Consider the following 12,283-nt stretch of genomic DNA (forward strand, 5'->3'; position numbering starts at 1 on the left):
CCCAGAAGATCTTTAAAATAACCTTTCCTGCTGTAGGTGAATCTACCCTTAAATCCTGATCTTCTAAGTTTTCTTCAAATCCCCTTGCCACAAGCCTGGCCTTTGCCTTATAAGTTCCACCCGGAAGAACCTTTTCCGTGCAAATCCATCTGTGGGATAGAGCTCTTTGTCCCCTATCCGGTAGAACATAGAACATAGAACATAGAACATTACAGCGCACTACAGGCCCTTCGGCCCTCGATGTTGCGCCGACCTGTGAAACCACTCTGAAGCCCATCTACACTATTCCCTTATCGTCCATATGTCTATCCAATGACCATTTGAATGCCCTTAGTGTTGGCGAGTCCACTACAGTTGCAGGCAGGGCATTCCACGCCCTTACTACTCTCTGAGTAAAGAACCTACCTCTGACATCTGTCCTATATCTATCTCCCCTCAATTTAAAGCTATGTCCCCTCGTGCTAGACATCACCATCTGAGGAAAAAGACTCTCACTGATCACCCTATCCAATCCTCTGATCATCTTGTATGCCTCAATTAAGTCACCACTTAACCTTCTTCTCTCTAACGAAAACAGCCTCAAGTCCCTCAGCCTTTCCTCATAAGATCTTCCCTCCATACCAGGCAACATTCTGGTAAATCTCCTCTGCACCCTTTCCAATGCTTCCACATCCTTCCTATAATGCGGCGACCAGAATTGCACGCAATACTCCAAATGCGGCCGCACAGAATTTTGTACAGCTGCAACATGACCTCATGGCGCTGAAACTCAATCCCTCTACCAATAAAAGCTAACACACCGTACACCTTCTTAACAACTCTCTCAACCTGGGTGGCATCTTTCAGGGATCTATGTACATGGACACCGAGATCCCTCTGCTCATCCACACAGCCAAGAATCTTACCATTAGCCCAGTACTCTGTCTTCCTGTTATTCCTTCCAAAATGAATCACCTCACACTTTTCTGCATTAAACTCCATTTGCCACCTCTCAGCGCAGCGCTGCAGCTTATCTATGTCCCTCTGTAACTTGTAACATCCTTCCGCACTGTCCACAACTCCACCGACTTTAGTGTCATCTGCAAATTTATACCCCAAGTGTATACCCCAAATTCACTCCAACTATGCAATTCTTGCTGTTTAGCTTCTTTGATAACTTTTTCATCTAATTTATTTGAAGCCACCAAAATCTCACGTGCATGTGGGCTTCTACTCCTATTAGTATTCATAGTCTTACTCATGTTCCGAGATCTTGATAAACTATGTCCCCTCTCCCGCCTGGTATCTCGTTCTGTACTGCTACTGCTTGATCTTTCCCTTCTGCTGTGGGATGTCCTTTCAATAGTTCTCGACCTTTTCCTGCGGACATGTTCACTATCCGATGTTCTGTCTGAACTGGCACTGCGTTTCTGTGCCCTCCATTTTTGAACTTCGTTTTCCCAATCCATTGTCTTGACTCCTTCCCCTGAATGCTGTACATTCAACCAATGTTTATACTTTCCAGTGGCCTTCCCTGCTCTACTAATAACAGTTGCATCCTTCCATTGACTAGACCCTTCAGGCAAGTATGTCACTTTTGTACCAACTTTTGGCAGTTGCCCTTTTGGAAAAATGGCCTGTTCTAATTCATCAGAAGTGTTGTGTTCCTCCACAGAAACCCTGTCTATATCAGTTAATTGGTCCTCATAGTTCTGTAACACATGCGTACCAGATGACTCTGGTTCCTCGTCATGTCTGTTTGCTCTGTCTAAGTTTGAAAATTTGTAATCTGTACCCATTATCCTTGATGAATGTACCCTAACAGTTTGATTACCATGTTGCAAAATAATTGTTTTGCCATCTATGCCTATGATCTTCCCTGGGCCTTTTCATTCATTTGAATTATCTCTCTTATAGTATACCATGCCTCTTTGCTGAAAAACGGCATCTGATGGCCATACGTTATGTCTTAAAACTCTGCCAATTCTTTCAGAGACTTCTGCTTCCAAAAAAGCTTTTCTACTGCGATGTAATGCATTTAAATGTTCAGCAAAACCAGAGCTAATTGTATTCCCCTCCCAAGCTGGAGGCTGGTCATCCAAAATGGACGGAATTTTAGGATTTCTACCAAACACTAATTGATAAGGACTATAGCCCCCAACCATCTGCAATGAATTCTTTGCATGTACTGCCCATGCTAAAGCCGAATTTAGCCTGCAATTTGGTCGATCTGCCAAAATTTTCCGAAGCATGTCATCGATGACAGCATGATTTCTTTCACAGACACCATTACTAAATGGGCTTTCTGCAGCCGTATTCATAACTCTGATATTCATGTTTTCACACATATCCCAAAACTCATCATTAGCAAATTCTTCCCCATTGTCGGTAAGGAATTGTGCCGGTGGACCCATTCCTGTCCCTATCCATTTTTCCACGATTTGATCCAGAATTACTCTCTTTTCTTTACTTCGTACAATCGTTGATTGACTAAATCTGGTTGCTAAATCTACAAAATGCAAAATAAATATATTATTTGCTTTATCCCAGATCTTAAGGTCCATGGCCACAATGTTGTTAAAATCCCTGGCCAAAGGTAGGGTTACTACCGGTCATGCTGGTGTCCTTCTGTACTTCCTACAAACTTCACAGCGGTCACTAACCTGTTCTATCAGTTTAGTATAGTCGTCATCCCTTACCCCTGCATCCTTTAATAAATTTTTCACACTCCGAGGAGACAGATGTGCAAATTGCCTATGCAGTTTTAATACCGCAAGCTTTTTATCAGCTGAAGTCCCATTTTCAACTGCCATTAACACATCCTTAACCACTCTACTTGAAATATTATTTGTCAGTAATGGAATACAATAGTGTCCTGACTGTGTAAATTGTAAGTCCACCGTCTTTCCAAAAACTGTTGCCTTATCCTGTTCCATATCCAGTTTCATGTGTGCTTTCTTCATCGACGGTCTGCTCAGAAGCAAATGTATCACACTTGATACAACATCCGTGCTAATGAAATGATTCACTCCAGCAATATTGCAAGGGATCACCACTCTTTTCAGTGACTTCAGAGTATTATCATCCCCAAACCTGAAACTTGTGGAACTTTCAAATTCCTTAACCTTGTTATGATTTTCAGTATTCAAAAAGTCCAGGCAACATTTTAACCAGTCAATTCCAGACACAGTAGATGTGCAGCCACTGTCCAATACAGCACAGTTGAAGGATTCTACAACCAATACCCTCATTACCAGCGTAAAACTGCTTGTCAATAGGACAATGCCTTCTTTCTGGTCACTATCTTTTTCCTCTTCTGACTCTTCCATGTCATGTGTTGCTTCAAACACTCTATCATAACGGGTTGGACAGTTGAAAGCATAATGGTATTGAGAGTCACATCGAAAACATCGATTTATCATGCCCCGTGCATTTCTGGGGTTCACCTTCCTATTGTAGGTTCTAACTGGGTTTCTGTCTTCATAATTTCCTTGTCTCGGTCTCCTTCTATAGTCTTGAGGCCTGTTCGTAGCCATACGATTTCGCCATCCTGTTAGTAGTGTATCTTCCATATTCTGCCTTATTGCATGCTGACCTATTTGGGTCATCAGAGCCATCGGAATCGAATGTTTCCCCAGAAACTTTTGTAAAGCTTTTGTCATCTGTTCGAATAAGGTATCCTTATCAGTAAACTGAACTCCTGTCAAAACCAGGAGCCTATCCATGTTGCTCACTCTAGTACAGTCGAGTAATTTAAAGGCCAACACAGACTGTGGAAATTGCAGGTTGGGTTTCTGCAGCCTTTTATATAGTCTGCCAAATTCCATTATGTAGTCTTCCATGGAGATATCCTCCAATTTCCGGAACTTATCAAAATCCGACCATGCTTCATACGCACTTAATAAGTCATCTTTCTTATAAATCTTATCCATATAATGTAATAAAGTCTCCAGACCTTCTTCTGAGTCTAACTCTTCCAATTCCAGCTCAGAAAGCACTTTGTTTTGGATTTTACTGCCATAGGTTAGAGAGAGAGCCAATGCCATACCTTGTTTTCTCTTTCCCAAAGCAGTTACCTTAGTCCACATAACTACTGCATTTCTCCATTGGTCGTTGCACAGGTCAAGAGACACAGCCTGAGTGAGTGAGACACAGACAGAGTGAGAATTTGAAACTTGGTAATTTGGTGCAGTGAGGTAACCAGGAAAGGTAAGTGATAAATCTAATTCTGTTGTTTTTCAGCTAAAAGTGCAGTGTAGATTAGTGTCTGATTGGCTGAAGCTGCCCCCACCCTAATTGCTGAGAGGCAGTTATCTGGCAGTCACCTGAGGCCTGTTTAGGGGCACAAAGGTACACATTGTATTCTTCTCTTTGAAGTTTAAGTAGTGTGAGTCATCCTAAAGTCTGTATAAAAGACAGACAGAAAGCGCACTTAGTAAGCGTTGCACAGGTCAAGAGACACAGCCTGAGTGAGTGAGATACAGACTGAGTGAGTGAGATACAGACTGAGTGAGAATTTGAAACTTGGTAATTTGATGCAGTGAGGTAATTCAGTGCAGAGTGGGAGAAGGTGCTTTTTCCCTACTGTTTTGTTCTCTCTCTTTCTTCGGGCCTGTAACTTTTAATCAGCAGGGAGAGAACCTGAGAACATCTGAGACCCTCACAAGGTAAGTAAGTGATTTTTACTCATTTTTACTTTTATTACCTTTTCAAATTGTGTGTGTGTGTGTGGGGGGGGGGGGGGGGTTGGGGGGGGGGGGGAAACTGAAGTGACATCACAGAAAAGCTGTGACCTGAGTGGCTGGTTGGGAATCTACACTAGATTTAAAAAATTAAGCATTGGTAACTAATTAAACATAATTACTTAATTATAAGGGGTATCTAAGCCAGAGATCGGAGAGTACTATATTTAGCTTTCACATTTATAGTAGAAATCTAGTGCTAGGAATCAGATAGTTAACAGTAACTTAAATTTTTTAAAAAAACTTTTAACTTTAATTTACTAATTAATTGACGCAATGTCAGTTCGAGGGGTGCAGTGATCTAACTGTGAGATGTGGTAGGTCCGGGAGGCTGGAAGCCTCCTGGATGGCTTCATCTGCAGAAAGTGCACCCAACTGGAGCTCCTCACAGACCGCATGGTTCGGTTGGAGCAGCAATTGGATGCACTTAGGAGCTTGCAGGTGGCAGAAAGTGTCATAGATAGCAGTTATATAAATCTGGTTACACCCAAGGTGCAGGCAGAGAAATGGGTGATCACCAGAAAGGGCAGGCAGTCAGTGCAGGAATACCCTGTGGTTGTCCCCCTCTCGAACAGCTATACCCCTTTGGATACTGTCGGGGAGGGGGATAGCCTATCAGGGGAAAACAGCAGCAGCCAGAGCAGTGGCACCACGGCTGGCTCTGATGTTCAGAAGGGAGGGTCAAAGCGCAGAAGAGCAATAGTAATAGGGGACTCTATAGTCAGGGGCACAGATAGGCGCTTCTGTGGACGTGAAAGAGACTCCAGGATGGTATGTTGCCTCCCTGGTGCCAGGGTCCAGGATGTCTCCGAATGGGTAGAGGGCATCCTGAAGGGGGAGGGCAAACAGGCAGAGGTCGTTGTGCATATTGGTACTAACGACATAGGCAGGAAGGGGCATGTGGTCCTGCAGCAGGAGTTCAGGGAGCTAGGCAGAAAGTTAAAAGACAGAACCTCTAGGGTTGTAATCTCAGGATTACTCCCTGTGCCACGTGCCAGTGAGGCTAGAAATAGGAAGATAGAGCAGCTAAATACGTGGCTAAACAGCTGGTGTAGGACGGAGGGTTTCCGTTATCTGGACCACTGGGAGCTCTTCCGTGGCAGGTGTGACCTCTATAAGAAGGACGGGTTGCATCTAAACTGGAGAGGCATAAATATCCTGGCCGCGAGGTTTGCTAGTGTCACACGGGAGTTTAAACTAGTATGGCAGGGGGATGGGCATTAAGCAATAGGTCAGAAGGTGAGAGCATTGAGGGAGAACTAGGGAATAGGGACAGTGTGGCTCTGAGGCAGAGCAGACAGGGAGAAGTTGCTGAACACAGCGGGTCTGGTGGCCTGAAGTGCATATGTTTTAATGCAAAAAGTATTACGGGTAAGGCAGATGAACTTAGAGCTTGGATTAGTACTTGGAACTATGATGTTGTTGCCATTACAGAGACCTGGTTGAGGGAAGGGCAGGATTGGCAGCTAAACGTTCCAGGATTTAGATGTTTCAGGCGGGATAGAGGGGGATGTAAAAGGGGTGGCGGAGTTGCGCTACTGGTTAGGGAGGATATCACAGCTGTACTACGGGAGGACACCTCAGAGGGCAGTGAGGCTATATGGGTAGAGATCAGGAATAAAAAGGGTGCAGTCACAATGTTGGAGGTTTACTACAGGCCTCCCAACAGCCAACGGGAGATAGAGGAGCAGATAGGTAGACAGGTTTTGGAAAAGAGTAAAAACTACAGGGTTGTGGTGATGGGAGACTTCAACTTCCCCAATATTGACTGGGACTCACTTAGTGCCAGGGGCTTAGACGGGGCAGAGTTTGCAAGGAGCATCCAGGAGGGCTTCTTAAAACAATATGTAGACAGTCCAACTAGGGAAGGGGCGGTACTGGACCTGGTATTGGGGAATGAGCCCGGCCAGGTGGTAGAAGTTTCAGTAGGGGAGCATTTCGGGAACAGTGACCACAATTCAATAAGTTTTAAAGTGCTGGTGGACAAGGATAAGAGTGCTCCTAGGGTGAATGTGCTAAATTGGGGGAAGGCTAATTATAACAATATTAGGCGGGAACTGAAGAACCTAGATTGAGGGCGGATGTTTGAGGGCAAATCAACATCTGACATGTGGGAGGCTTTCAAGTGTCAGTTGAAAGGAATTCAGGACCGGCATGTTCCTGTGAGGAAGAAGGATAAATATGGCAATTTTCGGGAACCTTGGATAATGAGAGATATTGTAGGCCTCGTCAAAAAGAAAAAGGAGGCATTTGTCAGGGCTAAAAGGCTGGGGAACAGACAAAGCCTGTGTGGAATATAAGGAAAGTAGGAAGGAACTTAAGCAAGGAGTCAGGAGGGATAGAAGGGGTCACGAAAAGCCATTGGCAAATAGGGTTAAGGAAAATCCCAAGGCTTTTTACACGTACATAAAAAGCAAGAGGGTAGCCAGGGAAAGGGTTGGCCCACTGAAGGATAGGCAAGGGAATCTATGTGTGGAGCCAGAGGAAATGGGCGAGGTACTAAATGAATACTTTGTATCAGTATTCACCAAAGAGAAGGAATTGGTAGATGTTGAGTCTGGAGATGGTTGTGTAGATACCTGGGTCACATTGAGATCCAAAACGATGAGGTGTTGGGCATCTTAAAAAATATTAAGGTAGATAAGTTCCCAGGGCCTGATGGGATCTACCCCAGAATACTGAAGGAGGCTGGAGAGGAAATTGCTGAGGCCTTGTCAGAAATCTTTGGATCCTCACTGTCTTCAGGTGATGTCCCGGAGGACTGGAGAATAGCCAGTGTTGTTCCTCTGTTTAAGAAGGGTAGCAAGAATAATACAGGGAGCTACAGGCCGATGAGCCTTACTTCAGTGGTAGGGAAATTACTGGAGAGATTCTTCGAGACAGGATCTACTCCCATTTGGAAGCAAATGGACGTATTAGTGAGAGGCAGCATGGTTTTGTGAAGGGGAGGTCGTGTCTCACTAACTTGATAGAGTCTTTCGAGGAGGTCACAAAGATGATTGATGCAGGTAGGGCAGTGGATGTTGTCTATATGGACTTCAGTAAGGCCTTTGACAAGGACCCTCATGGTAGACTAGTACAAAAGGTGAAGTCACACGGGATCAGGGGTGAGCTGGCAAGGTGGATACAGAACTGGCTAGGTCATAGAAGGCAGAGAGTAGCAATGGAAGGGTGCTTTTCTAATTGGAGTGCTGTGACCAGTGGTGTTCCGCAGGGATCAGTGCTGGGACCTTTGCTGTTTGTAGTATATATAAATGATTTGGAGGAAAATGTAACTGGTCTGATTAGTAAGTTTGCAGACGACACAAAGGTTAGTGGAATTGCGGACAGCGATGAGGACTGTCAGAGGATACAGCAGGATTTAGATTGTTTGGAGACTTGGGCGGTGAGATGGCAGATGGAGTTTAATCCGGACAAAGGTGAGGTAATGCATTTTGGAGGGTCTAATGCAGGTAGGGAATATACAGTGAATGGTAGAACCCTCAAGAGTATTGAAAGTCAGAGAGATCTAGGTGTACAGGTCCACAGGTCACTGAAAGGGGCAACACAGGTGGAGAAGGTAGTCAAGAAGGCATACGGCATGCTTGCCTTCATTGGCCGGGGCATTGAGTATAAGAATTGGCAAGTCATGTTGCAGCTGTATAGAACTTTAGTTAGGCCACACTTGGAGTTCAATTCTGGTCGCCACACTACCAGAAGGATGTGGAGGCTTTAGAGAGGGTGCAGAAGAGATTTACCAGCATGTTGCTTGATATGGAGGGCATTAGCTATGAGGAGCGGTTGAATAAACGCGGTTTATTCTCACTGGAACAACGGAGGTTGAGGGGCGACCTAATAGAGGTCTACAAAATTATGAGGGGCATAGACAGAGTGGATAGTCAGAGGCTTTTCCCCAGGGTAGAGGGGTCAATTACTAGGGGGCATAGGTTTAAAGTTGTGTGGGCAAGGTTTAGAGTAGATGTACGAGGCAAATTTTTTACACAGAGGGTAGTGGGTGCCTGGAACTCGCTACCGAAGAAGGTGGTGAAAGCAGGGACGATAGTGACATTTAAGGGGCATCTTGACAAATACATGAATAGGATGGGAATAGAGGGATATGGACCCAGGAGTGTAGAAGATTGTAGTTTAGTCGGGCAGCATGGTCGACACGGGCTTGGAGGGCCGAAGGGCCTGTTCCTGTGCTGTACATTTATTTGTTCTTTGTACGATTCCCTTTCAGAAAATAAGGGAGGATAATCATATCCAGCCATCTTTATCCTCGGTTCAGCCATATATCTCTCTTTTTTTTCTTTTCTCACTCACTCCTTGGTTTGATCTGGAAAAGTTGTATCTTTCAACCCTTCACATTTACACAGCAACCATCCTCTGCTGCCAATTGTTAGATGTTTTAGTTGCTGTGATATGAAGAGTCTAAAGTTCTGTTCCTTTTTCAAACACACATTTATTTCATTCCAACAGCCTTTGCACAAAACTCTAACTATACATCATCTGACAGAGACCACCTGAAGCCCCTTTACATATCAGTGTCAATTAATGGATACTTAACATAAATGAGACAACTAATTGCAATGTCTCTTAACCCATTACTTAACACAACTCACTGTGTCCTTTCTGTATCCCCCTCATGGATAAAGTGACCAATAATTACCAAGAGCACCAGAAAACGGGAGGGGGAACTGCTGACATTTGGGTCCACCCACCCTCTGAGGAAAGGGTACAACTCGCAGAGGAGGCTGAGGAGAAGGCAGTGGCAGTAAAGGAGTTTGGCATGTGCCAACCAAGTGAGAGTCCAATGCAACACAGATGTCCTTATAGCAAGTCACCCCCTCTGACCGACCAGTCCTTCCCATGATCCCATCCCATTTGTCTTGCAGGATCGCCATCAGACAAGACCAGGCTGTCCAGGATCGCTGTCCCCCATCCAGACCCTCAGAACATGCTAAGCACCACTCCAGGGAAGACATCAAAATCTCACTTTCACCTGCACCATCCGCCATCACAGAGACTATCACCTTGGTGGGTAATGTTAGCCATTAGGCTCCTGGATCACCCTCTGGTGAGCACCACACACAAGTTGCAGCATATCAGGTGGAGGCAGGGACTCCCGGAGGAGCGGACGGTCGGAGGGCTGCCCGATTCCAGGGAACAGCTGCTGCCCAGACAGATGTTGCGCTTCTGGAAAAGATGATCCCATCACAACAAATTATGCTGACGGCAGCTAGAGCATTGGTTGGGTGCTGATGAATTTAGTCAGTCACAGAAATACATGTCACAGGCACAGAGAGAGATGACAGTCCCAGAGGGACATGATGAGGCAGTGAGGGGCATGGCTCAGTTGCTGAGGGACATGACAGGAGCACCAGAGCTCATCGCATAGCAAGTTGTCATCACCCTCCTCCGTCACGTGGACAAGATCCACTGATACTGCCAATTCAGGGCCAGCACCCTGAGGTGATGCTGGTAGGACACCCAGAGGAGGAACTGTGGTGATGGGAAGGAGTGGAAGGTTATGGGGGAGGTGCAGTAAAGGACTAAGGGAGAGGGAAGGGGTGAGCAGCTCAGGGGAAGAGGAAATCTGTGTGGGGTTGGGGAGTGTTGAAGTCGTGGGGGCAATGAATCTGATTTAATTTGTAGTGTGAGGACTTACTGTTCTGACGCTATGTACTTTGGTTGGTGCCTTCACGTGGGCAACTCAGAAACCACCTAGAAACAGACAAGTCTCTCAATCCCCCCAAAAAAACAGGTTTTATTTCATTAATCAGACTCTAATAAAGCTTTGAAATGCCATTCATTGGACTGTATTTGGTGTTTCCCATCTCCATTCGTTCTTGGCATAGCACAGTATAACCAGTTAAAGGAACCACTTACCGCTACTCCACAAAGCTCACAGGTAAGGTTTAAGTTATTTTTTGTGGGATCAGAAGTTTTAGTAATAACCCACACAAAAACCGCCTGGCACTTGGTGCACAACATCCCTTCTCCATTTTCCAAAGCACGAGGGAAGTGTTTCCTGATTTTCTGCCCTCTCTAACTGGTGAGCATGTCTCCCTGATGGTCAGATAAAATCTGTCCCACACCTTCCTGCGGTTAAATTGGATCAAGAGCAATGTCCTTGTCTTGGGTTACAACTGTCTTTGGGCTTTCCTTAGCGATTGAGATTGTTATTCTTAGCTTGTCTATCAGATGCTTGTTGGTATGCCTCGGATAGGAGAGGATAGACAACTTGCCATTAACTAAAGAAACAACTTCCTCTCTGTTTCAGTCGGTAATGAACCAAAGGATATTAGTGGAATTTATTGTCCAGGAAACAAATTGCTTCAAAGATGACTTCACAGTCGTACTGTCAGCCTGTATTCCAAAACCTCATGACTTTGCAGTAAGTATTGTTGAACAATAGCTTCATACGTAGAACTAGATAGAGTGTACAGCACAGAAACAAGCCATTTGCCCAACTGGAGTGCAGATAGTTTTACTCCATGGGAATCTCATCCACTTTCTGTATTCTTTTCTTTTTCATCGATAGCGTAGACAGGAATAAACTTTCCCCCTTGGTGGAGGGTCAATGACCAGGAGGCACAGATTTAAGGGGCGGGATTCTCCCCTACCCGGCGGGGCGGGCCGTACCGGCGCCGAGGAGTGGCATGAACCACCCTGGCGTCGGGCCGCCCGGAAGGTGAGGATTCCTCCGCACCTTCAGGGGCTAGGCCGGCGGCGGGGTTAGCGCCACGTCAGCCGGCGCCGAAGGGCTTGGTGCCGTGCCAACCGCCGCCGAAGGGCCTCCGCCGGCCAGCGCGGGTTGGCGCATGTGCGGGGGCGCCAGCGTGTGCTGGCGTCATCCCAGCGCATGCACAGGTTGGGTTCTTCTCCGCGCCAGCCATGGCGGACTGTTACACCGGCCGGCGCGGAGGGAAAGAATGCCCCCATGGCACAGGCCCGCCCGCGGATCGGTGGGCCCCGATCGCTGGTCAGGACACCGTGGGGGGCCCCCCGAGAACTCTGCAGACCGCCCGCAGAGCCAGGTCCCGCCGGTACAGACCTGGTATATTTTACGGAGGCGGGACCCGCCAAAAACGGGCGGCCACTCGGCCCATAGCAGGCCGGAGAATCCGGCAGCTGACGTTGGGGCAGGATTCACACCACCCCCCCCCCCCGGCGATTTTCCAGCCCGGCGGTGGGTCGGAGAATCTCACCCAAGGTAAGGGGCAGAGGTTTAGTGGGGATGTGAGGAAAAACTTTTTTACCCTGAAGGTGGTGGGAGTTTGGAATTTGCTGCCTGAAAGGGTGGTGGAGGCAGAGACCCTCATAACATTTAAGAAGTATTTAGATGTGCACTTGCGATCACAAGGCATACAAGTTATGGGCCAAGTGCTGGGAAATGGGATTAGAATAGTTAGGTGGGCGTTTTAGACCAGTGCAGACGTGATGGGCTGAAGGGTCTTTCCTGTGCTGTATGACTCTTCCTGCACTTCTCATCCCCGGATAGCATTTCCAAATGAAATATGTACACTCAGCTTTCATGTCAATAGCGGGCCCCTGCGTACTTTACAGTGAATGAACTTTGT

At 46.3% G+C, this 12,283-nt stretch overlaps 1 protein-coding gene across 2 annotated transcripts in view; it reads left to right on the plus strand.

The window, feature by feature from the left end:
- LOC140389690 (fetuin-B-like) overlaps nucleotides 1-12,283 on the plus strand; it is a 30,829-nt gene that overhangs the window by 12,357 nt on the left and 6,189 nt on the right. For both annotated transcript variants that reach the window (XM_072474070.1, XM_072474069.1), the window contains one exon: nucleotides 10,984-11,097. In XM_072474070.1, coding sequence (XP_072330171.1) covers nucleotides 10,984-11,097 — 114 coding nt within the window. The remainder of the gene's footprint in view (nucleotides 1-10,983; nucleotides 11,098-12,283) is intronic.

This window comes from Scyliorhinus torazame, chromosome 14, assembly GCF_047496885.1.
Source record: "Scyliorhinus torazame isolate Kashiwa2021f chromosome 14, sScyTor2.1, whole genome shotgun sequence".
NCBI classification, from domain to species: domain Eukaryota; kingdom Metazoa; phylum Chordata; class Chondrichthyes; order Carcharhiniformes; family Scyliorhinidae; genus Scyliorhinus; species Scyliorhinus torazame.